The following is a 14,686-nucleotide window of genomic DNA, read 5'->3' as shown; positions in this document are numbered from 1 at the left end:
GTTCAACATCATATGTTCACAAAGAACGTCCTCTACAATCTGAAAAAAACGTTCAAAAATTGTATAGTTCTATAGAGATTGTATGAAATTGTATAGTCTGGCGTTTATTTTAAAGGAATTAAAATGCATTTGAAGCTTAGTAAAAACTTTCTTATTTTTAGAATTTTAGAAAACTGTCCGGTTACTTTATCCGCATACCGTATATATATATATATATATATATATATATAATTTCGGACACACAACCCTTCTGAGTAAGACGCGAAGAAAACACTTTGCCCACTTCCCACTAGAAAGAACGTAATTAATGCTTTTTCTGGCCTTTTATATCTTCATGTACATTCCCTATTCTTATTATATATATTTTTAATTTAAATTTTTATTTGTTTTTGCAAAGATTGCATCATATTTCTTATATTTCGTAATTTTCTAGCGTTTATTTCAATTACTTTGAGTTCTATTTCATAATGCCAAATTTCCAATGTTTAATTTTTTACAAATAGTTTTGAATTAAAATGCATAAACACGAGGGTGTCGGGGGACAATTACTCAAGTAATTTATCAATTTTACGAGAATGATTTCTTTGGTGCTCTGCATTGGTTCTTGATCGCTTCAATTCACGGAAATATTTGGCCTAACCTAAATTGCCAGTTTGGCATCGCCTTATTACTTGAGTAAAGGACAAACACCTTCGTATTTATTTCTTAATTATTGTTCATTGAAGGGGAGTTGGTTTGTTCCCCTTGAAAAGTCAACTAATTTCCGATCAATGGCAATGATTACTTGCTTTTAATTTAATTTCTTTTTATAATTGGAATTTTGTTATTCATGATTTAATTCAAGTCCCCGTTAAACATTTTTAGTCCAAAGGGATTTGAATCCCGAAGGACTATTAGTTTCGTTTTGGCATTTTGCGTCGGACTCATAAATGTCGGTTCACTTTTCAAACTGTTGCCACAAAATGTTAGACTCCTGCATTATATTTGAAGAAATTAAATAATGAAAAATCTGCATAAATGTATGTATATTTCTCGTATTGTGATAAAACAATGGTACATAGAGTCATCGAATTTTGAATAACGTAATCCTCCAACGAATATGAGCATGTGGAAGACCAAATTTGAAATTTGAAATTTGTTTTATGATCGATTTCCTATTTTTTAAAACTTTGACGAATTTTTGATTAACAAACTCAAGGATTTCAAAGCGAGCAATGGCAACGTTGTGCAGAAAAAACATTTTTATCTCCGGCGCGTGAGTTTTTGTATCGGAAATTCTAAAGATATGCTCATTTTAAAACTATTTTGCGATATTCCTGTTGAATTGAATTTTATGGTTTAAGTACGAAGAACATGATGTTTAACAAATAAAGATAACGCACAAAACGTTAAAAAAACGTAATTTAATTTGGACGTAATTTAAAATCTGAAACATTTCAGATTTTTTTTTTTTTTTTTTTAACAATTTAAATTCAGTTACATGAAAACAATTTTCGGAATTAAACTTACTAACTATGGATTCACTCTTTTTAGATAATTCTACTTAAATTTATCTTAGGAGATAATACGTATAATCAACATTTCTTTAGTGTATATATATAACTAATTAAAGTAAAAAGAACAAACGAAAAAAGACCTATATATATATATATTAAACAAGATGGCAGATGAGAATATTCTTATAAGGCGGAGACATTATTTATAATATAGCAAGTACCACGTTCTGAGATATTTTTAAATATCGTTTTTATTAAGCATGGCGTCCATAAGACAGTTATATTCCTAAAGCCTTAATTTCGTAAAATACAAAAAACAAAACATTGTTAAACAAACTAAAAATACGAGAGCGAAAGTAATACCAGTATTTCGTATGAAATGTATAAAATAAATACATTCAAGTTTTATATTTTATTACTGAAAATTCCTTTTATAGTCATGTAAAAGTATCATGTTCAACTCAATGTGCGGTTTGCCATTACGCGAACGAGAGATACAGAATTGTCCCCCCCCCCTTATTTTTTTCAAAGTAGATATCTCCTTGATACCAAAATATTTCGCTATTAGAACTTTAACCAATGTTAATTGAATAATGAGAATTATTGAAAATTTTCTAATTTGGTATTACAAAAACGGAATTTTATCTAACACTCTATAACTTAAAAAATTAACTTCTAATTTAGAAATCGAGAAACAAAAACAACTATAATATTCATTTCTTTGCTGCATTAGAACAGGCATTTTTCCTCTAAAAAGATTCGAAACCTTTAATTCCTAAATCATTATTCGTATAAATGTTATCTTCCTCAGAAATTATTTCACAGATTAAAATAATACACGAAGAAATTATTAGGTTTTGAGGAATCATTAAAATAAACATACATCACTTAAACCCTATAAATCGATATATAAACCTAAACTTGCTAAATAAAAAAGGAAAGATAACAATGCAAACAACCAAGCATTTACGTCATCGAAATGTGGTAGGTACTTACCTTCGTATACCCAATCAGGAAGACCGTTGAAAATAACGCCTTCTTCGCCAGACTGAGTAAGGGCGATTGGTTTAGCCCCTTCTCCATAGGATTTAAGGTGATAGATGTTATTCCGATATACGTACGCCTAGGAAAAACAAAAATTCGATTACCAGATGAACAACAATTCTTTTCAGAGAAGAGAAAAGGTGTACGAAATCTTAGAGAGAGTCGAAGAGAAATTATTTATCTTTTTCCTCCTTGCTTTTCCAGTTTGATGCAACCATTTATATTTTGGAAGCGATTTCCTATTATTTAAATTGCTTCGCGTTTTGTTCTACACGTTTTGGAGTTCTCTCTCATTGCTCGTTATAGGTGAAAAATGGAAGCAAATGTGTAAATACTTCGAACGATTCGAATCCTCTCAGGCTTCGTTATTTTCTGTTCACAGAAGTGTCTTCTAGACGCAGTGGTTTTGTTATTTAAATTTTATTCATGTTTGTATTATTTTAAAGCTGTGTGTTTCAATAAGCATCATCTTCTATGGGCAAGATTTAATATCAAAGTTTAGTTCATGAAGTAGGTATATGGTACCTATAAAATTTCGATCTTAGTACATTTACGTAGAAAAAACACTAAGATTACTTATCTAAAGCGAATAAGTTCTACAATATCGAAGATAAAAATTTGATGATATGTTATCTATTTTGCAGTTTTGCAGATTCAAAATCAAAATTCAAGTTCGAACAAAGGAAAACATTTTCTTTCCAGCTTTTCGGCCCAAAATTCTCAACTCCTTGCTACGAACGTGTGGAGTTCTTGATGTAAAATATTTTAAAGCAAGCGTTTTGAGAATTTTAGTATAGAAGCAAATAATCCGATTCCCGATTAATGGGGTATTTGTATGTTTTCATTATTTGATACGCTCGTATATTGTGGGGTTCTGTTTATTTTCATTAATAGTTATTAATTTTTTGTGGACCTCTGCTGAATTCTCTTATTTATCATTGCGTTTCCTCGTCAGGATGTAAAGGAAGTAGGGTGAATGAGAGTATATAAACTGTTAGAGAGAAGACGTTAGAGAGAGCGTGATTTCGCTATTGCGAGCGCACGTTTATTAGTTTCTACTAGCTTTTAATCTTAATAACGGCTGCGCATTCTTGCCATCGAGTTATTATTATGATGTTTTTAATGTATCGTAAGTTTCTATGTCAACCTGTTAATTTAAACTGCATTGTGTAGTCTCGCACCACTCTTTACCTCTAAATTTAGTATTACAGTATCTTTCAAATTCTAACAGCGAGTGATCGGTTTTATTTTAGCATTTAAGTCCTTGCCATCTGTTAAATATTTTAAGATAAAAAGAGAATAAAAGGGTCGTTCAAACCCTTTCCTGATTGTAATCATCTTCACGCCTGTGCGAGAATTCGCAAGGAACAACACTTAGACAGATCTAGTTACATTTTATGATAGCTAAGCGTACTAGATCTTACAAATATATATGAAAATATGCATATCACTGCATTCTTTACTTTTTTTTAATTCGTAACAGAGGGTTTACATACCATAAAACGGAAATTTTGGTTTTCTTTTTTACTTCCTTGTACGAAGTAATAAGAAAGTATTGTACTCGCGAAAAATTTCGAGTATCATATTTCAAAGAAAATATCGATTTTGACCGCTATCCAACACAATTTAATGATGTTTTTTCGTGACATATGGAAGTAAGGAAGTTCGGTGTTTATTTAGTTACGTGTATTTTAGTGTATCGTAGTGTACCTTTTTGTGTTTTTAGTGCTTTATGTGTTTCTTTATGTTTCTTTTTATATGTTTCCATTTATGTTTATGTCTTATTTTGTTCTACTTCTGTAACCATAACCTTCAGTTGTCTCACGCTCTTACAATGTACTACATGTAGTCTAGCCCTTGTATGGCCATGTTAACCTTTTTTTTTTTTTTTAAGATCTTAATAAACTCCCGGGGCGGCCTCATGGAGCTCCAGAGAGTTGTTGCCTCTAGAAAGTGGAGGACGCGGGGCATATGCCTGTTTACCTACGTTAGACACCAGGCGCCCCCGTTCTCCGTCATCTATCAGCTGCAAGTGAGGACAGAATAACGGACTCTTTCACCACAAAAAAATTATGAAACTGATTTAAAAGGAATTCTGAAGAGAATTTTTCTTGGCGTCTGTGCGTACGTACGTATCTCGCACAACTCAAAAACGAGTAGCCTCAGAACGTTGAAATTTTGTATGTAGGATGCTATAACATCTAGATGTGCACCTCGTATTTTGCTTGCAATCGGCCGCACCAAACGTGTATATATATATGTATATATCTATTCACTCTGTTACTCGGCTCAGTGAGCTCAGTTTCTTTATTCTTATTTGTTTGTAAATTGTGCATTTTTTTGCTTTAAAAATGATCCAGTTATGTTGTTCTTATCTTCCGGTTAAGGCTTTTAAATCTGCTGCAATATTTGTAGAGTTATCAACAATTTAAAAGTTGTTTAAGTGCAGCTAAGCCTAATGAATTTTGCGGATGGCGGACATGTTTGTTTACGTTTAAAACTTGGCAAAATAGCGGATTTGTTGCCAATATAGAGAAACTAAGATCCAATGATAACGCCTTATTTTATTATTGCGAATGAAATCATGCTTAATCCATTCTGGAATTTATTCGAGGAAATAAATGTTTCACATTTACTTCGTAATTTTTAATATAGATATTTTCACTTTTTATGTCTTTTTGCCTTGTCGGCAAGTGAGAACTGAGTTAGTTGAATAAGATATACTGAATCGTCTGTGAAAAAATGTTTCTTTTTAATTTTGTTTGCTTAATTTCTTTTATACATTGTTTTAGATTTATTATAGTATTTGCATAGAACATGTGGCAACGATTAGATAATTCTCCAGATGATATAAATTTATTAGCATTTTAAGTTATAATATGGACGAAATGTAACGCTATTAAGTGAACCTAGCGCCAGAGTTTCGCTATGGTAAACAAATATAGTGTGTGTGTGTGTGTGATTATGGTAAAACCTCGAGAGTTATCTGCCTAAGAGGAGGGATGCCTTCGTGGAGGACTTTCTAAAGGAAACTGACTCGTACACACGTTACACATGGGGAAAACCACGAAAACGTCCATGCAACCAGCCCGTTCGCGGGATTCGAACCTCGGACCGAACTACCAGTGTTCAGCGATTTTACCGCTCGGGCGCTGGTGGGTCCAACAAATATATTGAATTTTTAAAAGTGCGTTTATTCTATTATGGTTTATGCGCTATCGCGATGTAGATTTAATTCAATCCAATAAGTTTAAATGAAATGCACGAAAAATGCGTATAATTTAATATTTTGTGCAAGGAAGTCATGTGCTGTACACATCAGATTTTTCTTTCTTAGTAACATTTTCATCTAACTGCTTTTTTAAATATCATTCGTAATATGAAATTAAAAGAATTAATTAAAGTTTCTCGTTGATGAATTTAGTACTGTAGTTAATTAGCTGCCCCATAAAATTTATGTGTAGAAAAATCTAGAACTTATGGAATCGCAACCTCTTTGGTAACATAAACTAGATGACAACTCTGGAAGACTTAAGCGAATTATCACTATGTCTTGGAAATTACAAGATGCGTAGAAAAAGTGTAAAGACGAAACTCAGATAGAGAAACTTTATCTGTGTTTGTTTAACTCAGATAAATTTACAGAAGGCACAGCTTGTGTTTACAAACCAGCCAGCATTTATGGCATAGCTAAAAAATAATGAATTGACTCAATAAATTATGAGTTAGGCCAAAGGCTACAGGATGCGCGTAAATTGGTTCAAACGTAACAGCCTAGTAGCGAGAATAACGCAGTGCAGAAGATAAACTGTTACAGCTCTAGTTTTTCAAAGAACAGAAAATGATGAAAAGGATAACATAGGCGTATTCAAATTAAAATAAGATAAATTCGAAATTTTATCTTAAATTTAAAATTATCGTCATTAATTTTAGTACCTATTTCAAGCTTATTAATAAAATAATGAAATATAAATTTTTAAGATTTAGTCAACATTCTGTATTCATTTTTGAACTGCTTATATAAGTGCTGTTATGCCTGTTATGAGCAGAGACCAGTTACTTTGGAGTAGGCAATGAGTCAAATGACGTCACTCAAGCGACTCACATGCTCAAAGATTTCCAGTCGAGAAAAGCAAACCTTTTAGTACAGTATACCTCGATTTTTAACACAATAAAATCAAAATGACGTATATAAAGCAGGCGGGAAATTAAAACTTGTATGATTTATTACAATTAACTGTTTTAGGTTCAAAAGTTACCATTTACGAAACTAGGTTTCTCTCAAGCCCGACTTCAATAGAACAGGAGAACATGAAAGGATCAAATCTTCCACACAATTGAATCATGAAATAAATGAGTTAATTTGTTGAAATTAACGCATAACTATTCATATTAGATTTTATTCTATTTATTTACTTGTTTTGGTTTCAACTACCTTACGACTTTTCCTTCTGCAAAGAGCTCAAATTACGAATTTAAAAGAAGGTAAGACAGAATGAAAATTAAAAAAAAAATAAAAAATTCTTAGAACCATATAATAAATTATAGTAAACGTTCTAAATTATTCTTAAAGAGGCTCTCATGGTATATGATGAGTACGATGAAAATATATATAAACACAAGTTGTACACATATTTATATTTGCTTAAATGTACGCATATTTTGAATACATTATGAAAGTAAAGTCCCAGACAGTTGCGAAGAAGTAATAACTGTTGGATATTCCATATTATATATTTATAATATCTTGAACGAGAAAATATATTATGGACGTGTGTTTTGTATAGGCTCATATGATAAAGTTTTGATACCTGCTATATTCTGATATAGATTACACACCTAATCAATCAATGAAATGTTGGGAATACCTAAAGCTGTTATCCTAATACGTCCATAATTAGTGGACAAGCGTTAGCTTGATTGATCTTTCTAACTTAATCCATTAATTTTCATCAAAGTTAAGATCAAATAATCAAGAAACCACTCATTTAATGCTTTCAACTGAACACCAGATGGTTGTTTGTCATTCTAAATTTCGATGGGTGGTCTAGTCTTGTTTTAAACTGGAATCATTATTAGAAATTTGTTTCAAAGATGTTTATAAAAGATTGGCAAGAACTTGAGTATGAGCCAGTGAAACGTTTCTTCGTAGGTATGAGATATAATAAGCAATTGCATGAAAAGAGCTCTTCAGACTCTTCGGTTACTCTGCCAATTGATTTATTGCAATTTCACAAGACAAATTCATGATTAAACTTACCCTTGTATAGATATTATAGATCTGGAATTGTGATTCAGACTTCACGTTTATTTTACATTTGTAATACCCCCAGGGGAAGTTATTAGCTCTTATAAAGTGATTGGAAGGGTTATTTATTGAAAGTATTTTATTTACTTCCAAATTTTGATAAGCTAATTGAAAAAAACTTCCCAGGAGTTTGGGACCTTGTCGTGGTCTGGGGGCTCCTCCTCCTAAGGGGGGAGGTCTAATCCAAACTCCACATAGAGTGCTTGATAATGGATGAAAGTGTACAGACAGAGACTGCTGTTCAATCAGAACTTATTGAAGAGGCTCGTTCACTTATTAGTGAATTAGAAACTTGTCTAGAAGATGCCTCTAGAGTTACAATACCTCTTCGTAAGAGGATTTTTAAAGCACAAGAAGTGGTATTTGGTTATATTGTTTCACAAGCGTTGGAAACAGAGAACCTGAAAGGAAAACTAGAAGTGATAAAGAAACCACAACTTTTTATTGAAAAGTCCTTTGCAGAAATCGTTCAAGAACAAAGAGTTGAAAAGAAATTGATTCAAAAGAAGGATAAATTTAAGAAAAAAGAAGAACATGTAGCATTGTTATACCCTAAGGTGAAAGGGGTTTCATCTGAAGAATTGAAAATGAAGGTGGTTGAAGCAATAGATCCGGCTCAGCTGAAGATTGGAATAAAAAATGTGAGAAAAATTAACAACGGAAGAATTGTCATAGAATGTGTAAATAAAGAAGAAGTTGAAATTTTAGAAGAAGAAATAAGATCAATTATATTGTTGAAAGAAAATGTTGAAACAAAGGCTCCAAAAAAGAAAAGTCCAAAGATAATATTATATAATATAGAAGCTGATTTAAAAAAGAAAGAGATTCAAGAATCGGTGATTAAACAAAATCACATTTTTGAAAATGGAGGTTTTGAACTTTTGTTTTCAATCAAAGCAAAAAATAATAAGTTGCATTGGGTGGCTGAAGTTCAGCCTGCTAAATTCAAATCTATAATAAATCAAGGGAAAATTGACTTGAAATGGTTCCGAATATCGATTAAAGAGTATTTGAATGTTGTTAAGTGCTTCAAGTGCCAAGAATTTGGCCATTTTCATAAAAATTGTGTAAAAAGTCAGATTTGTGCTAGATGTGCTCGAGAAGGTCACAACTATTGGGATTGTAAGGAAGATCCAGAATGTATCAATTGTAAAGAAGCCAACAAAAAATATAAACTTGGGTTAGATTCTAGACACTCTAGTCTAGATAAAAATTATGAATGTCTAAAAAGACAATATGACTTATTGATTAGAAGAACTGATTATGGTTAATGGTTCTATTAAATTAAAATATGCAAAGGAATTGTATTTTTGTTTGAGAATGTAATAAGTTATTAATGAGATTAATAGTTTGTTATTATTGAATTTGTAAGAAAAGAATATTTTTAGTCTCTGTTTTAATTATAAAATAATTTTTGTTATTAGAAAATGATCTAATTACTTTATGAAATACAAATTGTATAAATGATTTACTTTATGTATGAAATACAAGTTGTATAAATGTTTGTTTAAAGTGTTGTGATCCTAAATAGGATATTTTGTTATGCAAAATTTTTATGTAAATATGTAAAATTAATGATTTGTATTTTCGATTTTGATTAGTAAAAGGATATTTGTTGGCGAGGTCAATGGATCTTTCGGCCAGTGTAGGGTACAGTATGGTGGATGTATTTTATCCTAAATAGGAGTTCCGTTAAACCCTGCATATACCAAAAAGTTCGCAGGATAGATTACCAGTCTCACATTTGTAATACGAGTTTGAAGCTGGAGTTAAACCATTTGTGCCTGCTGTTAACATGGGTATTCGATATGGCTACTGAGTACCATAATTGCTTTTACCAAAGTAAATGGATCCATCTGTTATTTTCCAAAATAATTCTATGTAAAGGCTAAGAAAAAAAACTTTTATTAAACTCAACTGAGACATTTCAAGAAGTAACAGATGCCAGTTTGTGAGGATTTTCTGTGTTTGACTACTAATAGTTAAATTTGAGTTAATTATACTTAATTATAATTTTCTGTCGTCCTCTTTTCACCCGCGCTTTTTATACCAGAATGTAAATGACAGAGTGATCGTTTATTCAGACTGAGGGAGAAAGAAGTGCTATTTAAGCGAAGGTTTCGCAAGTTAATTTTAGAGCGTATTCTGCATAATCCAGTCCAAGTTGTTACCATAACTTAATAGCGATTATATTCTGTTTGCGTTGAGTGCTTCTAGCCATTCGGCTTGTCTCGCCGGTTTTCTACAAACCAGAGCCTACCTGCGCTTTATTTTATCCTGTGAGCCGTTAGGCTAATCGAACAAGATTTTAGTTCAGCATCACTTACGTAAGTTAAGCCAGAAATGTTCGCTTGTGTAAACCCAAGTTGGGTCATTGTTACATTTTTAAGTTAAAATAAATAAGTCTTATACAACCTTTTTCTTACTTTTGTTTGTATCATAAGACTTGAAGATAATTCTTCTGTAGCCTTTTCAGAACTCGTTAGTGTATGTTTCTGAAGCATACCAGACGTTAAAAGGTTTTAAAAAGATTTTTTTATTGATGAGTAAAGTTCTGTGGTTATTGAAGTTTTAAAGTGTTACAGACACTACTGCACTTCGGATGAAATTTTATCGGATTCCAGAATAGATAAATGAGACAAAGTCAAGCAAAATTTTACAAAATTAATCAGTTTTTAAAAACAAACGATTGGGCCTTTAGAATACATACAATATACTACATTAAAACTCAGGTAGGTGGTCACCTTTATTTAGGATCATATCTTAAATGTGTGCTTCAATGCTCTGTTTTTACAAGCTACAATAGTTTTAGGCTGAGTGATATAATAATGTTGATTAAAATAATATTATAGCGATGTTAATAACTTGACCTCTCAATTTATTCAAGAAATGCAACTGCTATATGCTGCATGCATTTGTATTTAGTTTGCAAAATTTATTGGATGTAAGAAACAATAACATTTTTCATATATTAAAAATAAACCAGCTTTGAATCTCCATTGGGTATGAAATACTCGTGTTAATTGTTGACCAACAAGGAAAATGAACTTCATTATATTTATATTTCCATGCAATCAAAGGGAATTCATAAATATGAAAATATAAACTAAAGGCAGATATACATGTTATCGTTACACAATTAAAGCTTTTACAATATTGTTGGGTTCTACGGGTTCGTGGATTTGGAGGAATTGACAATAACACATGATGAAGAATCAATATTCGCAATTTATTCGCAAGTATTACACAGGCATGTTTAGAGACGTTTACAGACGTTACAGTCACAAAGACACGCTTACAGTTGTCCAAAAAGTTACGATAAATACGCTGAAACAATGAGCAATACAGGCTTAAGGCTGCAACGGTGAAGGCTGCTTCACGACAAAGCGCTAAAATACAGCTCCCGATTCTGTCCGGTCGCTCTCAAGCTAATCTTTGAACTCAAAACGCTACTATTGAACTCAGGATACTATTACTACGCGTATAGGCAGGGTATATACAGTGGTGGCTAAAATTGTGGACACTTTTGGAAATTTTAATGTTTTTTTAAATTTGTATGCTTATAGAAAACGTTACGTTTCACAAAATGCAAACTTGTATATATCATTTTAAAGAGAATTTATTACTGAATTCAATACAAAACACAAAATTCAATCATTTGCAGTACAAAAAAAGTTAAACGATAATAGTTATCGATATACATTAGATAGTGATGATTGCAGTGAGTTATCAGTACTTAGTAGGGTATCCTTTATTTTTGATTACAGCTTCACATCGACGTTTCATTGAGCTGACAAGAGTTTTAAGCTCTTCTTTCGTTATTACATGATGCCAGGAAACAATTATAGCCTCAATTAGTTCCCTTTGATTTCATGGGCGCCTCATTCGGACAAGAGTTTTCAAACAGTGCCACAAATTTTCGATGGGATTGAGGTCAGGACTGTTTCCTGGCCATGACAACAATTTAATGCTCTTTGTTCGAAACCACTCTTTCGATATTTTGGCCGTGTGGCAAGGAGCAGAATCTGCTGAAAAATAAACGAAGCATTGTTGGGAAAGAGATCTCTGATGGAAGGTAGAAGTTTTGGTTCTAGAATAATGTCAATGTATTTTCTGGCATTCAGTGTCCTCTGATGTCCATCGATATAGCCTTAACCTACATTCGAGAACATTACCGAGGAAACTCGCTAGGAATGCGTTCTAGAATGTTCTCGCTCCGTCTATGGCATAGCTCTAATTTTGTCGCCAAATGGGAAATTTCGCGCCAAATCTTACAAACCTGCCATTTTTTGGTAGCCCTAACACTGCTTTTCGGGAAAGCTGTCTTACCGCAGATGGGAATTTAGCAACGATATGGATCTAAAATGCAGATTCAAAGGATTTCATTTTTAAATTCCTACTATTAGCTCACACTCTCCCTATATCTTGTTCGAATTTTCCGTCGTTAATAAAATACTTTTTATTCATCCACTCAGATTCAAATACTTGTAGTGGAACTTGTAGTGGATGACATTTGATGTTAATACAAGTTTTTCACATATTAAATTTTTCTAAAATTTTTAATTTTTTTTTTTTTTTTTTTTTTTTTTTTTTTTTTTTTTTGTATTTTAAAAATTTTTCTTTGTTGACCTAAGTAGGAATTGGCTTTCATTTTATTTATTTAATTAATTATTAATAATTTAATTTTCAATCGTTAATAAGTACTTTTTATTCCTCCACTCAAGTAAAACTTCCTTTTTTTAAACCTGTAGTGGATGACACTTGATGTTAATATAGTTTTTTTCACATATTAAAATTTGTTTACATTTTTAATTAACAAAATTTTTTGGGGTATTACATTTTTTTCTTTGTATTTTTAAAATTTTCTTTCTTGATTTAAGAAGTAATTAACTTAACTTTTTTATATTGTTTGTTTTAAGTGGAAATAATGTTGGTAATTTTTTATGTACCTGTAAATTCAACAGCATTATAAACTAAATAGGATGGAAATACAATATGATCATTGCAGAGAACATTTTTCCATTGATATTAGAGTGCGAGTCAGTAATTAAAATTTCCCATGATAATATGCAGACATCACATATTCTTTAATTAGTAATTAAAAATGGTATAGTTTAAACACTCACCAGTTGGCTTGATTTGCTGCCCCAAGTTACATACTGAAAGACGGCATCAGGCATATCAGGTAAAAAAGGCTGTACTTGCCTGTAAATAAAAACATTATTTCCAAATGGTTTTTAACATGAACGTTTGTAATTTTACATGACTAAATACTGTCGTTATACAATTTTTTTCATATAAAATGAATTTAATTTTGCTATTTGACAAATAAAATGAGACAAACAAAATGAGCATTTAAAATTTAGCTTCTAATGAAGTAATATAACAAACAGAGAGCTTTCCAAAACCTTAGGGATTTCTCTTAATATTTCTGAGGACTAGTTTTCATTTCCATCAATGGTTTGCAGACGTTCTTCTTTTTACTTTCTAACATGATCTCGGTTTAGAACAAAGTTAATAATTTTTGGGAAGTTGCCATGCACTTGGCGAATAATTGCTGGCAAAGGGGAGTCAGCAAGAGAGACTTATTTATCTTTTAAATCGATTATCTATTTATCTTTTCAATCGATTAGTGTCAAGGCAAGGACTTTATTATCCAAAAGATGAGAAGAATGGAAACGCCGACCAGTTTCACTTTAGTTTCGAAACTCAGTCTAACTACTAGTGTTCAGAGGTATTATCACTCGGTTACTGTAGATGCTATAAAACTGACGTTGTTTACGTTAAGTGGCGTCCGTGTCATTTTGACTCTTCAGGATTGCATTTGGTTTCCGCCTAGAAAGAATCAAGTAAAAGAGGTCATTAAGCCTACAATTTTGAAGTTGTATTATAATGTATTTCTACCGCCTTCTTAGCATTCCTTCGTGGTGTAGTGGTCAGCACACTCGACGTGTATCTGAGAGGTTCGTGGTTCGAGTTCCGGCGAAGGTATTGCTCATTTTTCACATCTCCTGTTTCCAAATACCTAATGACTCTACAGTGGCACCAGAACTAAAAAAGGTGGTGAATGATGATTCTCCACCACCAGGATTTGGCGATTAGATCCCCTAAAACCGCAGTCGCCCTTTAAAAGGGGAGTATGTAAGGTAATCTTCCCGCCTTCTTAGCATACCTTCGTGGTGTAGTGGTCAGCACGCTCGACGTGTATTCAAGAGGTTCGTGGTTCGAATCCCGGCGAGGGCATTGCTCATTTTTCATCTCTTTTACTTCCAAAAAATAAACCTAATGCCTCTATAGTTTAATTATGTAAATAAAATGTGCTATTTGGGTATTAAAAGTAATTTATTTCTGGATTAGGGAATCTGCGGGAAAAAAAAAAACTCATATAATTAAAGTAGTGAATTTTGTGCATCGCACAAAACATATTGTGTATTGCCTAAGAAGATGTTTTTGTAGAGAAATTTTTAAGAAAAATTAATTCGTAATTCGGTACGTAAAATTGGTATCACATTTACAAGCTACCCTCAATAGCGCGTCGGAAGAAACATTTCTCTGATTTTTTTATTTTGGATACTTGATTAGGTTCACTTAACGAAACCCCAAGCAAAATATTTTCAGTTCAGTTTCAAAATGTCCCGCGTAGCAAGCCGGGACACCGGTTCCAGCAAAACATGTTTCAGGTAAGAACTCTCCAATGATAGAAGAAGACGAAACTCATTTCTCAGAAAATTTTCTCCTAGCCTTATGCTTCTTTAGGTATAATAGTACCATTACATATGAAGAGAAACAGAAAAACCCACGGATCCAGTGCGTTTGCCAGACTCGAGAGAATTACCAG

The 14,686-nt window shown here is 32.2% G+C and overlaps 1 protein-coding gene across 1 annotated transcript in view; it reads right to left on the bottom strand.

Annotated features, from left to right (window-relative positions):
* The window catches only part of LOC118200149 (inactive dipeptidyl peptidase 10-like), a 631,756-nt gene that overhangs the window by 209,309 nt on the left and 407,761 nt on the right, over positions 1–14,686 (bottom strand). The window contains exons 7-8 of the mRNA XM_085812127.1: positions 12,975–13,053; positions 2,493–2,619 (exon numbers count right to left, since the gene is read on the bottom strand). Of these exons, the coding sequence (XP_085668253.1) occupies positions 2,493–2,619; positions 12,975–13,053 (206 nt within the window). The remainder of the gene's footprint in view (positions 1–2,492; positions 2,620–12,974; positions 13,054–14,686) is intronic.

The sequence above is a fragment of the Stegodyphus dumicola genome, chromosome 2 (genome assembly GCF_044657685.1).
Source record: "Stegodyphus dumicola isolate Sdum_Otavi_A_Nest chromosome 2, ASM4465768v1".
Classification (NCBI taxonomy): Eukaryota; Metazoa; Arthropoda; class Arachnida; order Araneae; family Eresidae; genus Stegodyphus; species Stegodyphus dumicola.
Note: the sequence above shows the minus strand (reverse complement) of the source record. Positions and strands in the feature narration are given on the sequence as shown.